Source organism: Pseudophryne corroboree, chromosome 3 (assembly GCF_028390025.1).
Source record: "Pseudophryne corroboree isolate aPseCor3 chromosome 3, aPseCor3.hap2, whole genome shotgun sequence".
Lineage (NCBI taxonomy): Eukaryota > Metazoa > Chordata > Amphibia > Anura > Myobatrachidae > Pseudophryne > Pseudophryne corroboree.
In genome coordinates, this window is record NC_086446.1 from 689,971,572 (window position 1) to 689,995,966 (window position 24,395).

Here is a 24,395-nt window from a genome sequence, read left to right on the forward strand (position 1 = left end):
CTGCGGGCTGAAACCGCCATAGCAGAGGCACGTGAGCCCAGTAAGCCTACGTCCTTCATAGCCTCAACCAAATAACTGTAGAATCTTTGATATGACCTTGAATTTGCAGCATGTCATCTTTATCGCCCGTGTCAATATTAACAATCAAGTTATCTGCCCACTTTTCGACTGCGTTACCTACCCACACAGAAGCAATTGTGGGCCTGAGTAACGTACCCGTAGCAACATAGATGGACTTTAAAGTCGTCTCTAATTTGCGCTCAGCAGGTTCTTTTAATGAAGCTGACCCTGGGGCAGGTAAAATGATTTTCTTTGACAACCTAGAAACTGAGGTGTCTATCATTGGGGGTGACTCCCACTTACACCTATCCTCTTCTGGGAAAGGGTTCGCTACCCGCAACCTTTTAGGGATAGCAAATTTCTTTTCCGGGTTAGCCCAGGATTCCTCAAAGAATGTATTTAAGTCCTTAGACGGAGGAAAAGTCACCACCTGTTTTTTATTTAATTTAAAATAATCTTTTTACTCAGGTGGAGGTGTTGTGTCAGGAAATTCCAACACCTCTTTTATGGCGACTATCATACATTGAATGCTCTTAGCCAGTTTGGGATCTACCCCCCTCAAATACCCAGTGTCGACTTCAGTGTCGGAATCTGTGTCAGTGTCCCTTTGCATAATTTGGGCCAGGGACCTTTTCTGGGAACTGGAGGGGTCCCGAGTGGATGATGTGGAACAATCAGCAAATAGAGCATCTTCCAATGCTTTGTCTGTTCCTCAGACTCAGAGAATTTCTTTGCTAGTTTAGCCATATTACTCTGCAGCTTTCTCACCCACACAGGTTCAGAACACTCTTGTGCCTCTAACATGGGTTCCTCTGGGGAAGAGCTTTCTCTAGACATGTTACACGCGTGTATAGTCACACCACTCACACACACACGGGAGCTAATGGGGACATACCTACACTAATGTCTGTCAGAGGGACCCAGAGGGAATTGCCAGTCCACACCACGCGCCCTATATGTATTACATACAATGAATATACATTATACCAAAACAGCGCTTTTTATCCAATGTGAAGCCTGCAGACTTCAATAAATTATGTGCCCTTCTATAACACCCTGGTACATGTATCAGCAATGTGTGAGGAGAAGCAGCCTGCAGGATCAGTGCTCTGGCGTCTCTGTGAGGAGAAAATGGCGCCAATTGAGTGTTACAAGCAATTCTGAGGTGAAGCCCCGCCCCCTGTAATGGCGCAGTTCAGTAATATTTATACTGGCGGGGGTAGTGTACATCAGCGGCTCACATGTATGTACATTTTGCCAGTGAGAGGATTTATCATGCCCCTCAGAGCGCCCCCCCCCCCCTCGCGCTCTGCACCGTGTTGAGAGACATGTTGCTGCGCAGCATCCCGCGCTGTGCTGGTACATTTATGCCGCCACGATGACCGGAGGGCCCCTCTCTGCAGGTCTCCGGTAAATACTCACCAGCCTTCTGAATTCTGGCTCTGTTAGGGGGTGGCGGCAGTGCTGTGGGAGTGAGCAGCAGCCAGGCAAGGGCTGTGTTCAGTACCCTTCAGGAGCTAATGGTGTCCTGTCAGCGGAAGCAGAGCCATTAAACTGACTGAGAAGTTGGTTCCTACTCCCCCCCCCCCCCTAAGTCCCACAAAGCAGGGAAGCTGTTGCCAGCAGCTTCCCTGTAAAATAAAAAACCTAACAAAGTCTTTTCCAGCAAAGCTCTGTAGAGCTCCACTAGTGTGCATCCAGTCTCCTGGGCACATTTTCTAAACTGAGGTCTGGAGGAGGGGCATAGAGGGAGAAGCCAGTTCACACTGTTAAAAAGTCTTAAAGTGCCGAAGGCTCCTGCGGAACAGTCTATACCCCATGGTACTAAAATGGACCCCAGCATTCTCTAGGACGTAAAAGAAACTAAGAATCCTTATTGCCATATATCAAGACAATAAGGATTCTTCTGCTCGGATGTATCAATTTTAATCGCCAGGACAAGGTCTCCAAAATAAGCCTGTGCTGGAAATAAGGAAGAAATATAGTGATCGCATCCATGATCAATTTACTTCTATCTACAGACCCCCTTGTGTCTATTGTGCATGTGCAACAATATGGTGTTACCCTCGCAGCACGCTATAGTGGACAGCTGCTGCAGGAGCCGGTGGATGGAAAGCCTGCTTTCCTCTTTGGTACATCTGAAGGATACCTGAGACTATTATGCTGACATTGTAATTATGCCAATGTATCATCAATGTCAACATACCAAACCCATATTTATAAAGAAATTTTACATCTTATCCATTCATCCACCCAAATCCCTTCAATGGCTCTCAGTCGTCATAAAGTGCCATCAGACCACCCTGCATGCCCCTTCAATGCCCAGCAGACCTGCCCCTTCAGCGGGTATAGCTTTCTCTGCACACCATCAGACCACAATTCATGCCCCTGTAATGCCTCACAACTTAAGTGGACAGACCTCTGTGCAGTGTTTCAACAGAGAGGGAGAAAAACAACTGTCCACCAGAGATGGGATATGCTGACTGCCGCGTCAGGGAAGCCGCGGAGGCATCAGCAGGATTATGCAGAGGCACAGGGTCTCTGCTGCAGTCAGACAGGGAAGCCGCGGTGGCATCAGCAGGATTATGCAGAGGCACAGGGTCTCTGCTGCAGTCAGACAGGGAAGCCGCGGTGGCATCAGCAGGATTATGCAGAGGCACAGGGTCTCTGCTGCAGTCTGGGATGTTCTGGGCACACTCACTTCAGTTCCCACTGCCTCCCGCCAGCCCCACACAAGTCCTTCTATTAATTCCACCCGCTGCTGCCAGTGACTCCATCTTTGGGTCTTGCCCATCACAAGATCCATCCGACCAGAGATTACACCCACCCTCCCTCTGCAGCTCTTTATGTGGCTGCGACCCCTCCTGCCTACAGCAGTGTGGTTTTCTGTAGTTTGATTAGTGCTTTGGGGTGCAGGAATACATGGAGGCAGGTGATGCCGTGCTCAGCATCGAGTGTTCACATCAGCGCTGATTATCCAATCAGTGTGATGATCCCTAAAATGACAGGGTGCATTTTTTCATTTACAAAATGGGCAGGGCGCACTCTGATAATCACAAAAAAAAATAATTATATATATATATATAAATTAGTGATGAGCGGGTTCGGTTCCTCGGAAACCGAACCCCCCCGAACTTCTCCCATTTTACACGGGTCCGAGGCATACTCGGAATCTCCCGTATGGCTCGGTTAACCCGAGCGCGCCCGAAGTCATCATCCCGGTGTCGGATTCTCGCGAGATTCGGATTCTATATAAGCAGCCGTGCGTCGCCGCCATTTTCACTCGTGCATTGGAAATGTTAGGGAGAGGACGTGGCTGGCGTCCTCTCCGTTTATTAATCTTGATGCAAATATTTGTGCTTATTGCTTAATTGTGGGGGCTGGGGAGCAGCTGTATTATATAGGAGGAGTACAGTGCAGAGTTTTGCTGACAGTGACCACCAGTATACGTTGTCTGCCTGAAAAACACTCCATATCTGTGCTCAGTGTGCTGCATATATCTGTGCTCACACTGCTTTATTGTGGGGACTGGGGAGCAGCTTTATTATATAGGAGTACAGTGCAGAGTTTTGCTGACAGTGACCACCAGTATACGTTGTCTGCCTGAAAAACACTCCATATCTGTGCTCAGTGTGCTGCATATATCTGTGCTCACACTGCTTTATTGTGGGGACTGGGGACCACCAGTATATTATATAGGAGGAGTACAGTGCAGAGTTTTGCTGACAGTGACCACCAGTATACGTTGTCTGCCTGAAAAACACTCCATATCTGTGCTCAGTGTGCTGCATATATCTGTGCTCACACTGCTTTATTGTGGGGACTGGGGACCAGCAGTATTATATAGGAGGAGTACAGTGCAGAGTTTTGCTGACATTGACCACCAGTATACGTTGTCTGCCTGAAAAACACTCCATATCTGTGCTCAGTGTGCTGCATATATCTGTGCTCACACTGCTTTATTGTGGGGACTGGGGAGCAGCTGTATTATATAGGAGGAGTACAGTGCAGAGTTTTGCTGACAGTGACCACCAGTATACGTTGTCTGCCTGAAAAACACTCCATATCTGTGCTCAGTGTGCTGCATATATCTGTGCTCACACTGCTTTATTGTGGGGACTGGGGAGCAGCTGTATTATATAGGAGGAGTACAGTGCAGAGTTTTGCTGACAGTGACCACCAGTATACGTTGTCTGCCTGAAAAACACTCCAAATCTGTGCTCAGTGTGCTGCATATATCTGTGCTCACACTGCTTTATTGTGGGGACTGGGGACCACCAGTATATTATATAGGAGGAGTACAGTGCAGAGTTTTGCTGACAGTGACCACCAGTATACGTTGTCTGCCTGAAAAACACTCCATATCTGTGCTCAGTGTGCTGCATATATCTGTGCTCACACTGCTTTATTGTGGGGACTGGGGACCAGCAGTATTATATAGGAGGAGTACAGTGCAGAGTTTTGCTGACATTGACCACCAGTATACGTTGTCTGCCTGAAAAACACTCCATATCTGTGCTCAGTGTGCTGCATATATCTGTGCTCACACTGCTTTATTGTGGGGACTGGGGAGCAGCTGTATTATATAGGAGGAGTACAGTGCAGAGTTTTGCTGACAGTGACCACCAGTATACGTTGTCTGCCTGAAAAACACTCCATATCTGTGCTCAGTGTGCTGCATATATCTGTGCTCACACTGCTTTATTGTGGGGACTGGGGAGCAGCTGTATTATATAGGAGGAGTACAGTGCAGAGTTTTGCTGACAGTGACCACCAGTATACGTTGTCTGCCTGAAAAACACTCCAAATCTGTGCTCAGTGTGCTGCATATATCTGTGCTCACACTGCTTTATTGTGGGGACTGGGGACCACCAGTATATTATATAGGAGGAGTACAGTGCAGAGTTTTGCTGACAGTGACCACCAGTATACGTTGTCTGCCTGAAAAACACTCCATATCTGTGCTCAGTGTGCTGCATATATCTGTGCTCACACTGCTTTATTGTGGGGACTGGGGACCAGCAGTATTATATAGGAGGAGTACAGTGCAGAGTTTTGCTGACAGTGACCACCAGTATACGTTGTCTGCCTGAAAAACACTCCATATCTGTGCTCAGTGTGCTGCATGTATCTGTGCTCACACTGCTTTATCGTGGGGACTGGGGAGCAGCTGTATTATATAGGAGGAGTACAGTGCAGAGTTTTGCTGACAGTGACCACCAGTATACGTTGTCTGCCTGAAAAACACTCCATATCTGTGCTCAGTGTGCTGCATATATCTGTGCTCACACTGCTTTATTGTGGGGACTGGGGACCACCAGTATATTATATAGGAGGAGTACAGTGCAGAGTTTTGCTGACAGTGACCACCAGTATACGTTGTCGGCCTAAAAAAGACTCCATATCTGTGCTCAGTGTGCTGCATATATCTGTGCTCACACTGCTTTATTGTGGGGACTGGGGACCAGCAGTATTATATAGGAGGAGTACAGTGCAGAGTTTTGCTGACAGACCACCAGTATACGTTGTCTGCCTGAAAAACACTCCATATCTGTGCTCAGTGTGCTGCATATATCTGCTCACACTGCTTTATTCTGGGGACCAGCAGTATTATATAGGAGGAGTACAGTGCAGAGTTTTGCTGACAGTGACCACCAGTATATATAGCAGTACGGTACGGAAGGCCACTGCTCTACCTACCTCTGTGTCGTCAAGTATACTATCCATCTAGATTCTATACCTGTGGTGCATTTTAGTTTTGCAGTTTGCTGACAGTGACCACCAGTATATATAGCAGTACAGTACGGAAGGCCACTGCTCTACCTACCTCTGTGTCGTCAAGTATACTATCCATCTAGATTCTATACCTGTGGTGCATTTTAGTTTTGCAGTTTGCTGACAGTGACCACCAGTATATATAGCAGTACGGTACGGAAGGCCACTGCTCTACCTACATCTGTGTCGTCAAGTATACTATCCATCCATACCTGTGGTGCATTTCAGTTGTGCGCAGTATATTTAGTAGTAGGCCATTGCTATTGATACTGGCATATAATTCCACACATTAAAAAATGGAGAACAAAAATGTGGAGGTTAAAATAGGGAAAGATCAAGATCCACTTCCACCTCGTGCTGAAGCTGCTGCCACTAGTCATGGCCGAGACGATGAAATGCCATCAACGTCGTCTGCCAAGGCCGATGCCCAATGTCATAGTGGAGAGCATGTGAAATCCAAAAAACAAAAGTTCAGTAAAATGACCCAAAAATCAAAATTGAAAGCGTCTGATGAGAAGCGTACACTTGCCAATATGCCATTTTACGACACAGAGTGGCAAGGAACGGCTGAGGCCCTGGCCTATGTTCATGGCTAGTGGTTCAGATTCACATGAGGATGGAAGCACTCATCCTCTCGCTAGAAAAATGAAAAGACTTAAGCTGGCAAAAGCACAGCAAAGAACTGTGCGTTCTTCGAAATCACAAATCCCCAAGGAGAGTCCAATTGTGTCGGTTGCGATGCTTGACCTTCCTAACACTGGACGGGAAGAGCTTGCGCCTTCCACCATTTGCACGCCCCCTGTAAGTGCTGGAAGGAGCACCCGCAGTCCAGTTCCTGATAGTCAAATTGAAGATGTCACTGTTGAAGTACACCAGGATGAGGATATGGGTGTTGCTGGCGCTGGGGAGGAAATTGACAAGAAGTATTCTGATGGTGAGGTGGTTTGTTTAAGTCAGGCACCCGGGGAGACACCTGTTGTCCGTGGGACGAATATTGCCATTGACATGCCTGGTCAAAATACAAAAAAAAATCACCTCTTCGGTGTGGAATTATTTCAACACAAATGCGGACAACAGGTGTCAAGCCGTGTGTTGCCTTTGTCAAGCTGTAATAAGTAGGGGTAAGGACGTTAACCACCTAGGAACATCCTCCCTTATACGTCACCTGGTCTGCATTCATCAGAAGTCAGTGACAAGTTCAAAAACTGACAGCGGAAGCAGTCCACTGACCACTAAATCCCTTCCTCTTGTAACCAAGCTCCTGCAAACCACACCACCAACTCCCTCAGTGTCAATTTTCACCTTACACAGGAAAGCCAATAGTCCTGCAGGCCATGTCACTGGCAAGTCTGACGAGTCCTCTCCTGCCTGGGATTCCTCCGATGCATCCTTGAGTGTAACACCTACTGCTGCTGGCACTGCTGTTGTTGCTGCTGGGAGTCGATCGTCATCCCAGAGGGGAAGTCGGAAGACCACTTGTACTACTTCCAGTAAGCAATTGACTGTCCAACAGTCCTTTGCGAGGAAGATGAAATATCACAGCAGTCATCCTGCTGCAAAGCGGATAACTCAGGTCTTGTCAGCCTGGGTGGTGAGAAACGTGGTTCCGGTATCCACCGTTATTTCACAGGCAACTAGAGACTTGTTTGAGGTACTGTGTCCCCGGTACCAAATACCATCTAGATTCCATTTCTCTACGCAGGCGATACCGAAAATGTACACAGACGTCAGAAAAAGAGTCACCAGTGTCCTAAAAAATGCAGTTGTACCCAATGTCCACTTAACCACTGGACATGTGGACAAGTGGAGCAGGGCAGACTCTGGACTATATGACTGTGACAGCCCACTGGGTAGATGTATTGCCTCCCGCAGCAAGAACAGCAGCGGCGGCACCAGTAGCAGCATCTCGCAAACGCCAACTCGTTCCTAGGCAGGCTACGCTTTGTATCACCGCTTTCCATAAGAGGCACACAGCTGACAACCTCTTACGGAAACTGAGGAACATCATCACAGAATGGCTTACCCCAATTGGACTCTCCTGGGGATTTGTGACATCGGACAACGCCACCAATATTGTGCGTGCATTACATCTGGGCAAATTCCAGCACGTCCCATGTTTTGCACATACCTTGAATTTGGTGGTGCAGAATTATTTAAAAAACGACAGGGGCGTGCAAGAGATGCTATCGGTGGCCCGAAGAATTGCGGGCCACTTTCGGCATTCAGCCACCGCGTGCCGAAGACTGGAGCACCAGCAAACAGTCCTGAACCTGCCCTGCCATCATCTGAAGCAAGAGGTGGTAACGAGGTGGAATTCAACCCTCTATATGCTTCAGAGGATGGAGGAGCAGCAAAAGGCCATTCAAGCCTATACATCTGCCCACGATATAGGCAAAGGAGGGGGAATGCACCTGACTCAAGCGCAGTGGAGAATGATTTCAACGTTTTGCAAGGTTCTGCAACCCTTTGAACTTGCCACACGTGAAGTCAGTTCAGACACTGCCAGCCTGAGTCAGGTCATTCCCCTCATCAGGCTTTTGCAGAAGAAGCTGGAGACATTGAAGGAGGGGCTAAAATGGAGCGATTCCGCTAGGCATGTGGGACTTGTGGATGGAGCCCTTAATTCGCTTAACCTGGATTCACGGGTGGTCAATCTGTTGAAATCAGAGCACTACATTTTGGCCACCGTGCTCGATCCTAGATTTAAAACCTACGTTGTATCTCTCTTTCCGGCAGACACAAGTCTGCAGAGGTTCAAAGACCTGCTGGTGAGAAAATTGTCAAGTCAAGCGGAACGTGACCCGCCAACAGCTCCTCCTTCACATTCTCCCGTAACTGGGGGTGCAAGGAAAAGGCTAAGAATTCCGAGCCCACCCGCTGGCGGTGATGCAGGGCAGTCTGAAGCGAGTGCTGACATCTGGTCCGGACTGAAGGACCTGCCAACGATTACTGACATGTCGTCTACTGTCACTGCATATGATTCTGTCACCATTGAAAGAATGGTGGAGGATTATATGAGTGACCACATCCAAGTAGGCACGTCAGACAGTCCGTACGTATACTGGCAGGAAAAAGAGGCAATTTGGAGGCCCTTGCACAAACTGGCTTTATTCTACCTAAGTTGCCCTCCCTCCAGTGTGTACTCCGAAAGAGTGTTTAGTGCAGCCGCTCACCTTGTCAGCAATCGGCGTACGAGGTTACTTCCAGAAAATGTGGAGAAGATGATGTTCATTAAAATGAATTATAATCAATTCCTCCGTGGAGACATTCACCAGCAGCAATTGCCTCCAGAAAGTACACGGGGACCTGAGATGGTGGATTCCAGTGGGGGCGAATTAATAATCTGTGAGGAGGGGGATGTACACAGTGAAAGGGGTGAGGAATCGGAGGATGATGATGAGGTGGACATCTTGCCTCTGTAGAGCCAGTTTGTGCAAGGAGAGATTGATTGCTTCTTTTTTTGGTGGGGGCCCAAACCAACCAGTCATTTCAGTCACAGTCGTGTGGCAGACCCTGTCGCTGAAATGATGGGTTCGTTAAAGTGTGCATGTCCTGTTTATACAACATAAGGGTGGGTGGGAGGGCCCAAGGACAATTCCATCTTGCACCTCTTTTTTCTTTCATTTTTCTTTGCATCATATGCTGTTTTTTGGACAATTTTTTTGAAGTGCCATCCTGCCTGACACTGCAGTGCCACTCCTAGATGGGCCAGGTGTTTGTGTCGGCCACTTGTGTCGCTTAGCTTAGTCACACAGCGAACTTGGTGCGCCTCATTTTTCTTTGCATCATGTGCTGTTTGGGGACTATTTTTTGAAGTGCCATCCTGTCTGACACTGCAGTGCCACTCCTAGATGGGCCAGGTGTTTGTGTCGGCCACTTGTGTCGCTTAGCTTAGTCACACAGTGACCTTGGTGCGCCTTTTTTTTTCTTTGCATCATGTACTGTTTGGGGACAATTTTTTTGAAGTGCCATCCTGCCTGACACTGCAGTGCCACTCCTAGATGGGCCAGGTGTTTGTGTCGGCCACTTGTGTCGCTTAGCTTAGCCATCCAGCGACCTCGGTGCAAATTTTAGGACTAAAAATAATATTGTGAGGTGTGAGGTGTTCAGAATAGACTGAAAATGAGTGGAAATTATGGTTATTGAGGTTAATAATACTATGGGATCAAAATGACCCCCAAATTCTATGATTTAAGCTGTTGTATAAGACTGTCCCGTCTCCCTAATGTGCGAGCCCCAAATATAGTACAGCCTTAGGAAAGGAAGACCAGCCGCCGGGTTTAGAATGGGAGCAAGGGGTTGAGATGGAACCGTGACGAGGGAGGAAAGATACGCAATGGATGTGTGGGACCGAACGGTGTGTGTGGAGGGGGGGAATGTTTGGGAAGGAGCTAGAATGGGAGGGGGATCAGAGCAGCTACAGGTGTGTGTGTGTGTGTGTGTGTGTGGGTGGGTGAATAGCGGAGAGGGAATGCGGTCAGCAAAGCAGGAGCAGAGGCTGAGGTGCTTGCTAAAGTAATATATATATATATACAGTATATATTGTTCCTTGATGGTGTGGCAGTCCTGTAATTGATAACATCACACTGGCAACAGCATATAAGACATTACATTTCAATGCCCCATTATTAACGGCATTTCGGTCATGATCCTGATGAAAGTGCCATTAATAATGGGGCACTGAAACGTTATTGTCCTATATGCTGTTGCCAGTGTCACGTTATCTATTCCAGGAGCGCCACACCCTTGAGGACTATATGAAGCTGCTACTGTGGATAACTTACACCCATACAGGGAGAGCTAGACTTGTGTGTGTGTGTGTGTGTGTGTGTGTGTGTGTGTGTGTGTGTGTGTGTGTGTGTGTGTGTGTGTGTGTGTGTGTATTAGTGATGTGCACCGGAAATTTTTAGGGTTTTGTGTTTTGGTTTTGGGTTCGGTTCCGCGGCCGTGTTTTGGATTCGGACGCGTTTTGGCAAAACCTCACCGAAAATTTTTTGTCGGATTCGGGTGTATTTTGTATTCGGGTGTTTTTTTCAAAAAACCCTAAAAAACAGCTTAAATCATAGAATTTGGGGGTCATTTTGATCCCATAGTATTATTAACCTCAATAACCATAATTTCCACTCATTTTCAGTCTATTCTGAACACCTCACACCTCACAATATTATTTTTAGTCCTAAAATTTGCACCGAGGTCGCTGGATGGCTAAGCTAAGCGACACAAGTGGCCGACACAAACACCTGGCCCATCTAGGAGTGGCACTGCAGTGTCAGACAGGATGGCCCTTCAAAAAAATACTCCCCAAACAGCACATGATGCAAAGAAAAAAAGAGGCGCACCAAGGTCACTGTGTGACTAAGCTAAGCGACACAAGTGGCCGACACAAACACCTGGCCCATCTAGGAGTGGCACTGCAGTGTCAGACAGGATGGCCCTTCAAAAAAATACTCCCCAAACAGCACATGATGCAAAGAAAAAAAGAGGCACAATGAGGTAGCTGTGTGACTAAGCTAAGCGACCCAAGTGGCCGACACAAACACCTGGCCCATCTAGGAGTGGCACTGCAGTGTCAGGCAGGATGACCCTTCAAAAAAATTGTCCCCAAACAGCACATGATGCAAAGAAAAATGAAAGAAAAAAAGAAGTGCAAGATGGAATTGTCCTTGGGCCCTCCCACCCACCCTTATGTTGTATAAACAGGACATGCACACTTTAACGAACCCATCATTTCAGTGACAGGGTCTGCCACACGACTGTGACTGAAATGACTGGTTGGTTTGGGCCCCCACCAAAAAAGAAGCAATCAATCTCTCCTTGCACAAACTGGCTCCACAGAGGCAAGATGTCCACCTCATCATCATCCTCCGATTCCTCACCCCTTTCACTGTGTACATCCCCCTCCTCACAGATTATTAATTCGTCCCCACTGGAATCCACCATCTCAGGTCTCCGTGTACTTTCTGGAGGCAATTGCTGCTGGTGAATGTCTCCACGGAGGAATTGATTATAATTCATTTTAATGAACATCATCTTCTCCACATTTTCTGGAAGTAACCTCGTACGCCGATTGCTGACAAGGTGAGCGGCTGCACTAAACACTCTTTCGGAGTACACACTGGAGGGAGGGCAACTTATGTAGAATAAAGCCAGTTTCTGCAAGGGCCTCCAAATTGCCTCTTTTTCCTGCCAGTATACGTACGGACTGTCTGACGTGCCTACTTGGATGCGGTCACTCATATAATCCTCCACCATTCTTTCAATGGTGAGAGAATCATATGCAGTGACAGTAGACGACATGTCAGTAATCGTTGCCAGGTCCTTCAGTCCGGACCAGATGTCAGCACTCGCTCCAGACTGCCCTGCATCACCGCCAGCGGGTGGGCTCGGAATTCTTAGCCTTTTCCTCGCACCCCCAGTTGCGGGAGAATGTGAAGGAGGAGATGGTGACGGGTCACGTTCCGCTTGACTTGACAATTTTCTCACCAGCAGGTCTTTGAACCTCTGCAGACTTGTGTCTGCCGGAAAGAGAGATACAACGTAGGTTTTAAATCTAGGATCGAGCACGGTGGCCAAAATGTAGTGCTCTGATTTCAACAGATTGACCACCCGTGAATCCTGGTTAAGCGAATTAAGGGCTCCATCCACAAGTCCCACATGCCTAGCGGAATCGCTCTGTTTTAGCTCCTCCTTCAATGTCTCCAGCTTCTTCTGCAAAAGCCTGATGAGGGGAATGACCTGACCTGGCTGGCAGTGTCTGAACTGACTTCACGTGTGGCAAGTTCAAAGGGTTGCAGAACCTTGCAAAACGTTGAAATCATTCTCCACTGCGCTTGAGTCAGGTGCATTCCACCTCCTTTGCCTATATCGTGGCCAGATGTATAGGCTTGAATGGCCTTTTGCTTCTCCTCCATCCTCTGAAGCATATAGAGGGTTGAATTCCACCTCGTTACCACCTCTTGCTTCAGATGATGGCAGGGCAGGTTCAGGAATGTTTGGTGGTGCTCCAGTCTTCTGTACACGGTGCATGAATGCCGAAAGTGGCCCGCAACTCTTCGGGCCACCGACAGCATCTCTTGCACGCCCCTGTCGTTTTTTAAATAATTCTGCACCACCAAATTCAAGGTATGTGCAAAACATGGGACGTGATGGAATTTGCCCAGATGTAATGCACGCACAATATTGGTGGCGTTGTCCGATGTCACAAATCCCCAGGAGAGTCCAATTGGGGTAAGCCATTCTGCGATGATCTTCCTCAGTTGCCGTAAGAGGTTTTCAGCTGTGTGCCTATTCTGGAAAGCGGTGATACAAAGCGTAGCCTGCCTAGGAACGAGTTGGCGTTTGCGAGATGCTGCTACTGGTGCTGCCGCTGCTGTTCTTGCTGCGGGAGGCAATACATCTACCCAGTGGGCTGTCACAGTCATATAGTCCTGAGTCTGCCCTGCTCCACTTGTCCACATGTCCGTGGTTAAGTGGACATTGGGTACCACTGCATTTTTTAGGACACTGGTGAGTCTTTTTCTGAGGTCTGTGTACATTTTCGGTATCGCCTGCCTAGAGAAATGGAACCTAGATGGTATTTGGTACCGGAGACACAGTACCTCAATCAAGTCTCTAGTTGGCTCTGAATTAACGATGGATACCGGAACCACGTTTCTCACCGCCCAGGCTGCCAAGGCCTCAGTTATCCGCTTTGCAGCAGGATGACTGCTGTGATATTTCATCTTCCTCGCAAAGGACTGTTGGACAGTCAATTGCTTACTGGAAGTAGTACAAGTGGTCTTCCGACTTCCCCTCTGGGATGACGATCGACTCCCAGCAGCAACAACAGCAGTGCCAGCAGCAGTAGGCGTTACACTCAAGGATGCATCGGAGGAATCCCAGGCAGGAGAGGACTCGTCAGACTTGACAGTGACATGGCCTGCAGGACTATTGGCTTTCCTGGGTAAGGAGGAAATTGACACTGAGGGAGTTGGTGGTGTGGTATACAGGAGCTTGGTTACAAGAGGAAGGGATTTAGTGGTCAGTGGACTGCTTCCGCTGTCACCCAAAGTTTTTGAACTTGTCACTGACTTATGATGAATGCGCTGCAGGTGACGTATAAGGGAGGATGTTCCGAGGTGGTTAACGTCCTTACCCCTACTTATTACAGCTTGACAAAGGCAACACACGGCTTGACACCTGTTGTCCGCATTTGTGTTGAAATAATTCCACACCGAAGAGCTGATTTTTTTTGTATTTTGACCAGGCATGTCAATGGCCATATTCCTCCCACGGACAACAGGTGTCTCCCCGGGTGCCTGACTTAAACAAACCACCTCACCATCAGAATCCTCCTTGTCAATTTCCTCCCCAGCGCCAGCAACACCCATATCCTCATCCTGGTGTACTTCAACAGTGACATCTTCAATTTGACTATCAGGAACTGGACTGCGGGTGCTCCTTCCAGCACTTGCAGGGGGCGTGCAAATGGTGGAAGGCCAAGCTCTTCCCGTCCAGTGTTGGGATGGTCAGGCATCGCAACCGACACAATTGGACTCTCCTTGGGGATTTGTGATTTCGAAGAACGCACAGTTCTTTGCTGTGCTTTTGCCAGCTTAAGTCTTTTCTTTTTTCTAGCGAGAGGATGAGTGCTTCCATCCTCATTTGAAGCTGAACCACTAGCCATGAACATAGGCCAGGGCCTCAGCCATTCCTTGCCACTCCGTGTCGTAAATGGCATATTGGCAAGTTTACGCTTCTCCTCAGACGCTTTTAATTTTGATTTTTGGGTCATTTTACTGAACTTTTGTGTTTTGGATTTTAGATGCTCTCTACTATTACATTGGGCATCGGCCTTGGCAGACGACGTTGATGGCATTTCATCGTCTCGGCCATGACTAGTGGCAGCAGCTTCAGCACGAGGTGGAAGTGGATCTTGATCTTTCCCTATTTTTTTAACCTCCACATTTTTGTTCTCCATTTTTTAATGTGTGGAATTATATGCCAGTATCAATAGCAATGGCCTACTACTACATATACTGCGCACAACTAAAATGCACCACAGGTATACAATGTAGATGGATAGTATACTTAATGGATGACGAGTGACGACACAGAGGTAGGTACAGCAGTGGCCTACCGTACTGCTATATATAGTATACTGGTGGACACTGTCAGCAAACTGCTAAACTAGTCTAAAAAAATGCACCACAGGTATACAATGTAGATGGATAGTATACTTAATGGATGACGAGTGACGACACAGAGGTAGGTACAGCAGTGGCCTACCGTACTGCTATATATAGTATACTGGTGGACACTGTCAGCAAACTGCTAAACTAGTCTAAAAAAATGCACCACAGGTATACAATGTAGATGGATAGTATACTTAATGGATGACGAGTGACGACACAGAGGTAGGTACAGCAGTGGCCTACCGTACTGCTATATATAGTATACTGGTGGACACTGTCAGCAAACTGCTAAACTAGTCTAAAAAAATGCACCACAGGTATACAATGTAGATGGATAGTATACTTAATGGATGACGAGTGACGACACAGAGGTAGGTACAGCAGTTGCCTACCGTACTGCTATATATAGTATACTGGTGGACACTGTCAGCAAACTGCTAAACTAGTCTAAAAAAATGCACCACAGGTATACAATGTAGATGGATAGTATACTTAATGGATGACGAGTGACGACACAGAGGTAGGTACAGCAGTGGCCTACCGTACTGCTATATATAGTATACTGGTGGACACTGTCAGCAAACTGCTAAACTAGTCTAAAAAAATGCACCACAGGTATACAATGTAGATGGATAGTATACTTAATGGATGACGAGTGACGACACAGAGGTAGGTACAGCAGTGGCCTACCGTACTGCTATATATAGTATACTGGTGGACACTGTCAGCAAACTGCTAAACTAGTCTAAAAAAATGCACCACAGGTATACAATGTAGATGGATAGTATACTCAATGGATGACGAGTGACAACACAGAGGTAGGTACAGCAGTGGCCTACCGTACTGCTATATATAGTATACTGGTGGACACTGTCAGCAAACTGCTAAACTAGTCTAAAAAAAAGCACCACAGGTATACAATGTAGATGGATAGTATACTTAATGGATGACGAGTGATGACACAGAGGTAGGTACCGCAGTGGCCTACCGTACTGCTATATATAGTATACTGGTGGACACTGTCAGCAAACTGCTAAACTAGTCTAAAAAATGCACCACAGGTATACAGTGTAGATGGATAGTATACTTAATGATGACGAGTGACGACACAGAGGTAGGTACAGCAGTGGCCTACCGTACTGCTATATATAGTATACTGGTGGACACTGTCAGCAAACTGCTAAACTAGTCTAAAATGCGCCACAGGTATACAATGTAGATGAATAGTATACTTAATGGATGACGAGTGACGACACAGAGGTAGGTACAGCAGTGCACTCTGCACTGTACTACTCCTATATAATATTAATTATACTGGTGGTCCCCAGTCCCCACAATAAAGCAGCACACTGTGAGCACAGATATGGAGTGTTTTTCAGGCAGACAACGTATACTGGTGGTCACTGTCAGCAAAACTCTGCACTGTACTCCTGCTATAGCTGCTCCCCAGTCCCCACAATTTAGCAATGTGAGCACTCAGCACAGATATATCATGCAGCACACTGAGCACAGATATGGTATGGAGCGTTTTTTTCAGGCAGAGAACGGATAAAAAAACTGGTGGTCACTTATCAGCAAAACTCTGCACTGTACTCCTAACAGCTGCTCCCCAATCCTCCCCACAATTAAGCAATAAAAAACAAACAAGAATCAACTGTCTTCTACAATAAACGGAGAGGACGCCAGCCATGTCCTCTCCCTATCATCTCCAATGCACGAGTGAAAATGGCGGCGACGCGCGGCTGCTTATATAGAATCCGAATCTCGCGAGAATCCGACAGCGGGATGATGACGTTCGGGCGCGCTCGGGTTAACCGAGCCATACGGGAGAATCCGAGTATGGCTCGGACCCGTGTAAAAAGGGTAAAGTTCGGGGGGGTTCGGTTTCTCGGAAACCGAACTCGCTCATCACTAATATATATATATATATATATATATATATATAATATATACATTCATACAAAGATTTGGCAAAACAATACAAGCTGGGGAAAGTACGTTAATATATATTGTGACAAGAACACTGGGATAGTGTTTGAGGGCAGGTATGTTTGTCCCAGGTTCTTGTCTTACATGTTTTAGAAAATGAAAACTTCTAGGAAAATGTTTTTGTTTTGTTAGAACCTTTTCAGTTTGCTGGAGACGCTGGATTAGGGCTCTGAGAGAGAGATAGGGCGAGTTCCAGACATTGGGCCCAGTTCGGATCTTTGGCCTCACAGAGGGCTAATCAGGGCTTTCAGCTGTGCAAGAGTCTTATAGGGCTTCTAGCCTGATTAATGTGTGCAGACTGCCTGGGAAGACTGCAGGATCTCTGTGAGAGAAACACACTTCCTGATACAAGTGAGCTATACAGTGTTTACTGGAGAACTCTGTGTTTTTGTTTAGTGATAGTTAGGAACATCTTGTGTTTAGTTAGTGCCGGACAGGCAAGGTATTTTCTTTTGGTGTTTGTTTTATTTTCTGTATAATAAAACTGGCTGGGGCCAGTTGTACCGGAAACTGGACTTGTGTGGTTCCTCAGCTGCGTGCTGCCATTTACCCCAGGAAACGGCACTTTGTACCCTTACAGTGTTACAACTTGGTGGAGAATGCGAGCAAGCCATTCTGCGCATAAGTGAAAGCAGCAGCTTTGTGAGGCCTGCAGAAAACGGTGGTTTATGCAGATACAGCCCAGTGTGAAGTTACTGAGACTCGCCCTGAGGATTTGATATATGTCCTGGGTGAAAGCAGCTACAAAGCCGCCTGAAAAGTCTGTCAACATGGAGGAACTGCTCAAAGCCTTGCTGCAAGCTACAGCGGCTCAGCAGGAGGCCAACAGACAGCAGCAGGTGGCAATGGAGGAAAATTGGAGACTACAGCAGGAGGCCAACACACAACAGCGTCAGGATAGAGAGGCCTTAACAGAAGTGGTGCAGAGCCTTGCAGCCCGGATTGGAGATATGACCGTCAGCGCTCCGACCAGCTATAGTTCTATACGGGCCAGTCACTTCCTGCAGAAAATGACAGAGGCTGATGATGTGGAGGCCTACCTGACCACGTTTGAAAGGACTGCCGAGCGTGAGAACTGGCCGAAAGCACAGTGGGCCAGTCTGCTGGCACCTTTTCTGTCAGGTGAGCCCCAAAAAGCGTACTTTGATTTAAGCGCTGCTGAGGCTCGGGACTATGATAAACTAAAGACTGAGATCCTGACCCGCCTGGGAGTCACGCTGTCAGTACGAGCACAACGGGTGTACCGTTGGGTGTACGCCATGGAGAAGCCTCCTCGCTCCCAGATGCACGACCTTATTCAGCTAACAAAAAAATGGTTACAGCCAGAGACATTAACTGGTCCCCAGATGGTTGAAAGAGTCATCATGGACCGCTACTTGAGATCTTTGCCCATGGTCCTGCGCAAGTGGGGATGCCATGGAAACCCGGGTACTGCTGACCAATTAGTGGACATGGTAGAGAGGTATTTGGCAGCAGAGGAACTACTGATGACCACCCAGCAGCCCATAGATCCTCGACAGCGCCCTTCAGTAAAGACTGGTAAGACTGTTCCGTGGGAAAACGTTGCTGGGCGGTTAAGAGAACGCAAGGCTGGAGAGACTGTAAACACTGGCCCTGGAGACAGGCCAATGGGGCTAGAACGATCTATGCTGCCCAAACGGGTTGGTAATCGTGTGGTTAAATGTTTTAGGTGTGGTATGCCAGGTCATGTTATTGCCAATTGCCCAGTCACGCAAGAACCCATGCAATGTGATGCAGCCTTTGAATGTCGCAGAATGTCTTTCTTTGCTAGGTTAGCCTGTACTGTGGTACCTTCACCTGAGCTGGAAAAACAAATGTGTGATGTGTTCTTAGAGGGTAACCGGGTAGAGGCCTTGCTAGATTCAGGAAGTTTAGTTACCCTCGTGAAAGTCCAGCAAATACCTATTGGGGTAACTTGCATACATGGGGATACCCAACATTATGTCACTGTTGAAGTGAATATAGAAACTTGTTGTGGGTCAGCAATTGTTAAAGTAGGACTGGTCCCCACCTTGGTGCATGAGGCCATAATAGGGAGGGATTTTCCTCATTTTTGGAAACTGTGGGAATCACGGTTATCAACAGATGTGAGAAGTAAAAAGCCAGTTGATAATACCGGTGATTTTATGGATGTACGTGTGTCTTCGGAACTTTCTGGCCCTTTGCCTTTTGCTAGTTTGGCTGGGGAAGTGACAGATGGGGAGTCCAGTGAGGACCCTCTTGCTGGGAGCAGAGACATAGTAGTTAGAACTGAAAGCGTGCCTGACCTGGAGGTAAAGAAGGATCTGTTTGCGTCTGAACAGTTAAAGGATCCTACCTTAATAAAGGCTAGAGAGAATGTTAAGGTTGTTAATGGGGAACCTGTGGTACCAAGTGACAGGGTTACGTATCCCCACATGGCCATCTGTAATGAGCTCTTGTACCACATTGTCAAAAGGGGTGAGGATGTGGTGGAACAGCTGGTAGTTCCCCAGCCTTATCGGAGAACGGTACTAGATTTAGCTCATAGTCACGTTACAGCAGGACATTTAGGGGCAGAAAAAACTACTGAACGGGTTTTACAAAGGTTCTTTTGGCCAGGGGTTTATAAAGAAGTGTCTGAGTATTGTTCTTACTGTCCTGAATGCCAGTATCATGCCCCTAGACCCAATTTCAGGAGCCCACTAGTTCCCATGCCTATTATAGAGGTCCCGTTTGACAGAATAGCCATGGATCTCGTGGGGCCCTTGTTAAAGTCTGCTCGGGGCCATCAGTATATCCTGGTAATTATGGACTATGCCACTCGATATCCTGAGGCTGTCCCTTTACGCACTATCACAACCAAGGCGATAGCTAGGGAGCTGGTGCAGGTTTTTAGTAGAGTGGGAATACCAAAAGAAATTTTGACTGACCAAGGTACTCCATTTATGTCAATGATCATGAAAGAATTGTGCAAATTATTTAAGGTCACTCACCTCAGGACGTCCATCTATCATCCCCAAACTGACGGGTTGGTAGAAAGGTTTAATAAAACATTAAAAAGTATGTTAAAAAAGGTTGTTGAGAAAGATGGGAAAAACTGGGATTGTTTGTTGCCCTACTTGTTAATGGCCATCAGAGAAGTTCCTCAGTCCTCTACGGGGTTTTCTCCATTTGATTTGTTGTATGGTAGACACCCCAGAGGGCTGTTGGACATTGCCAAAGAGACGTGGGAAGGACAGCCCACTCCTTATAGAAGCGTTGTTGAACATGTAACACAAATGCAGGATAGGATTGCAGCCGTGGTACCTGTTGTCAGAGAGCACATGGAACAGGCCCAAAGTGCTCAACAGAGGGTATATAACCGGAGTGCCAAGATACGGGAATTTGCTCCTGGAGATAGAGTTCTTGTTTTGGTACCCACTGTGGAAAGCAAATTCCTAGCTAAATGGCAGGGTCCATTTGAGATTAGGGAAAAAGTGAATGAGGTTAATTACAAAGTATACCAGCCGGGAAAGAGAAAACCCGAACAAATCTACCATGTTAACTTAATCAAACCCTGGAAAGATAGGTTGTCTCTGTCAGCGGAGCCTTGCCCTTCGGTGTCTTCACCTCGGTTGCTTCCCACAGTAAAGGTGTCAGAGACATTATCAGCTGATCAGAACAATCAGGTTAAAGAATTTCTCATCCAAAATAGGGAGAAATTTTCAGAGCTGCCTGGCCGAACGACCATAATAAAACATGACATTGTCACAGAACCAGGGGTCAGGGTTCATTTAAAGCCATATAGGATTCATGAAGCTCAGCGAGAAGCTGTTTCTAAAGAAGTTAAAACCATGTTAGAACTTGGAGTCATAGAGGAATCTAACAGTGAGTGGTCCAGTCCCATAGTTCTCATCCCGAAGCCCGACGGTAGCATACGCTTCTGTAATGACTTTCGTAAGTTAAATGAGGTGTCCAAGTTTGACGCATACCCCATGCCCCGTGTGGATGAGCTTATAGAAAGGCTGGGAACAGCCAGGTTTCTCACCACGTTGGATCTGACCAAAGGTTACTGGCAAATACCTTTATCTGATAGCGCAAAAGAAAAAACAGCCTTTTCGGTTACAGATGGGCTGTACCAGTATAAGATGTTACCCTTTGGGTTGCATGGGGCTCCAGCAACCTTTCAACGGGCGATGGATAAAATTTTGAGGCCCCATAGAAAATATGCAGCTGCCTATTTGGATGATGTGGTAATTCACAGTACAGACTGGGGGTCCCATTTGGTTAAAGTACAAGCAGTACTGGACTCCATCAGAGAGTCAGGGTTAACTGCTAACCCAAAGAAGTGCTGCCTCGCAATGGAGGAGGTCAAATACTTGGGCTTCACCATAGGCAGAGGACTGATTAGGCCCCAATTGAATAAAACTGATGCTATTCAAAACTGGCCTCGTCCAGTGAATAAAAAACAGGTAAGGGCTTTTTTGGGAATAACTGGGTACTATAGACGGTTTATTCCCAATTTTGCGGCCACAGCGGTGCCGTTGTCAGACCTTACCAAAGGGAAGCAGTCAAATATGGTGAAATGGAACCCTGATGCAGAAAAAGCGTTCCAAGCGTTAAAAGTGGCTTTGTGTTCACAACCGGTATTGATAACACCAGATTTTTCAAAAGAATTTGTGGTACAGACAGATGCCTCAGAGGTAGGGATAGGGGCTGTGTTGTCCCAAACCAGAGATGGGGACGAACACCCTATCATTTATTTGAGTAGGGAACTCAATGAGCATGAAAAAAGGTATGCCATTGTGGAAAAGAAGGCTTTGGCCCCTAAGTGGGCACTAGATACCTTGAGATATTACCTCTTGGGTAGACAATTCAGACTAGTGACAGATCATGCCCCTTTAAAATGGATGTATGTAAATAGGGGCAAGAATGCTTGTGTAACTAGATGGTTTCTAGCGTTGCAGGATTTTAAGTTTACTGTCGAACATAGACCGGGTACACAATTGGCCAACGCAGATGCATTGTCCCGCATCTTCTGTTTGGGGGCTACAAGTGTTCCGGCCCCTAGGTCGAAACAGGGGAGGGGGATATGTGACAAGAACACTGGGATAGTGTTTAAGGGCAGGTATGTTTGTCCCAGGTTCTTGTCTTACATGTTTTAGAAAATGAAAACTTCTAGGAAAACGTTTTTGTTTTGTTAGAACCTTTTCAGTTTGCTGGAAAAGCTGGATAAGGGCTCTGAGAGAGAGATAGGGCGAGTTCCAGACATTGGGCCCAGTTCGGATCTTTGGCCTCACTGAGGGCTAATCAGGGCTTTCAGCTGTGCAAGAGTCTTATAGGGCTTCTAGCCTGATTAATGTGTGCAGACTGCCTGGGAAGACTGCAGGATCTCTGTGAGAGAAACACACTTCCTGATACAAGTGAGCTATACAGTGTTTACTGGAGAACTCTGTGTTTTTGTTTAGTGATAGTTAGGAACATCTTGTGTTTAGTTAGTGCCGGACAGGCAAGGTATTTTCTTTTGGTGTTTGTTTTATTTTCTGTATAATAAAACTGGCTGGGGCCAGTTGTACCGGAAACTGGACTTGTGTGGTTCCTCAGCTGCGTGCTGCCATTTACCCCAGGAAACGGCACTTTGTACCCTTACAGTGTTACAATATATATAATATCTCAATTACAAGTCACAGAATCTACTTAGCCAAACGATCAGCAACAGTCAGCAGCAGTGCATACCTTTTTCAGAGGCACTGCAGGGCACTGACAACGCATCCCTAAACAACAGCAGCAGCAGCCTGTCACTGATCAGCAGCAGGCATGTACTGTAGCTCAGAAAATGAAAGCCGCCTTCACGGAGCTGAGCTCAGTAACAGCAATAGTAGTTCCACATGATGGTGGGGCGGAGCTTGCATCCTATCACACGGTGCCAGCGGAATGTGATGTGACGTCACCGCGCAGCCGAGAATGAGAGGCTGAAACTGTGCGGCGCAGGGAGGGGTTGCGAATCCTTCCGCTGCCACCGCCGTTAACAAATGGTTGGTTCTATATCGGAGTGGGAGAAGGGACCTTCTGACGTACCTAGGGGAGGAGACACGTCACCAGGGGGAGGAGCTACGGCCGAACAGGGTACCCGAAAAGTACCCTCGCGGGCTCGCTTCGCTCGCCACGCTTCGGGCTACTAAAGGTAATAGTTGGTGGCGGGGATAGTAGAGCAACTGTCCCGCTGGCCTAGCTCCTCCCCCTTGTGTCGTGGCTCCTCCCCCTTACGGAAAAGGTTCTTTAGGCCACTTGGATCTAGCCTCAACCGTTAACAAATGTGCTATACCTGGCTTTTCAACCACGGCAGGAAAGTGTAGGAGGGGAGTTGCCGTTTGAGTGGGCGGGGAATTAGGTGGCATCTGATAGACTGCTGTAACAGGAAAGAAAATCCTGTTTCCAGCAGCACTGAAAGGGATCCTGTGGGCCGGTTTTGATGAGGGGCCTGGAGCTGCAGCTCCATCCGCCCCATTGTTAATCTGGCCATGCCTGTACCCCTGTGGGCAAATCCGACCCTGTCTGTGAGATATCTCCTAGTTTGTGGCCATGATATCTGCTGGGTTTCAGGCTGTCAGACAATGCCGTAACTAGACATTTTAGCGCTGTGTCCAAGAAACAGCATCGCCCACACACACACACACGCACACACACACACTATACAAATCAGTGCTAGTGCGTGCCAAAAATATAGGGGCCCCTTTTTTACACATTACGGCAGGCAGAGTCCCCCTTTTTACACATTACGGCAGGCAGAGTCCCCCTATTTTACACATTACGGCAGGCAGAGTCCCCCTTTTTTACACATTACGGCAGGCAGAGTCCCCCTTTTTTGCACATTACGGCAGGCAGCTTGGGAGCGACGTCATCTTTCCCAGCACACGGGGAGGGAGTGGAGTTGGTGCTACAGCACTGCTCAGCTACCTATGTGAGAGGTAGCCGGCCTGTAACGGCGGGGGGATATAGGCATTGACTGAGCACCAACGTAGCGGCCAGGTGGGTATTGCCGGTGGTCCTGCGCCTCCAGTACGTCAGGCACCACTGGCACACACCTAGTCACGGCCCTGCTGTCAGATAAAGATGTCTGTCAGTCTAACAAACATTTTACCTGACAGTGTATGGCCAACATATCTATTTATTGGGTTGAAGGGGTCCAGATATGTGTAACCCCCCCCCCCCCCCCAACATGTCAATGGTGTCTATATATGTTTTATACAGGGGATATTCTTGGCTGCCACAGACATGACAATGTGGTTAATTGTGAAATTCTCTTTTTATAGAAATGTGTCTGGAAATATCTTTTCAACTCTTGGAACTGATCTTTTCAAAGAACTCACTTCACTAAAAGTCATGTAAGTACAGTATTTGATACTTTATAGTACAACTAATTACTAGCTTACTGTA

General features: G+C 47.3%; 1 protein-coding gene across 1 annotated transcript in view; it reads left to right on the top strand.

Annotated features, from left to right (window-relative positions):
• Window positions 1–24,395, top strand: part of ADGRA1 (adhesion G protein-coupled receptor A1) — a 1,405,372-nt gene that overhangs the window by 323,050 nt on the left and 1,057,927 nt on the right. Inside the window, exon 5 of the mRNA XM_063962017.1 lies at window positions 24,272–24,343. Within this exon, the coding sequence (XP_063818087.1) occupies window positions 24,272–24,343 (72 nt within the window). The remainder of the gene's footprint in view (window positions 1–24,271; window positions 24,344–24,395) is intronic.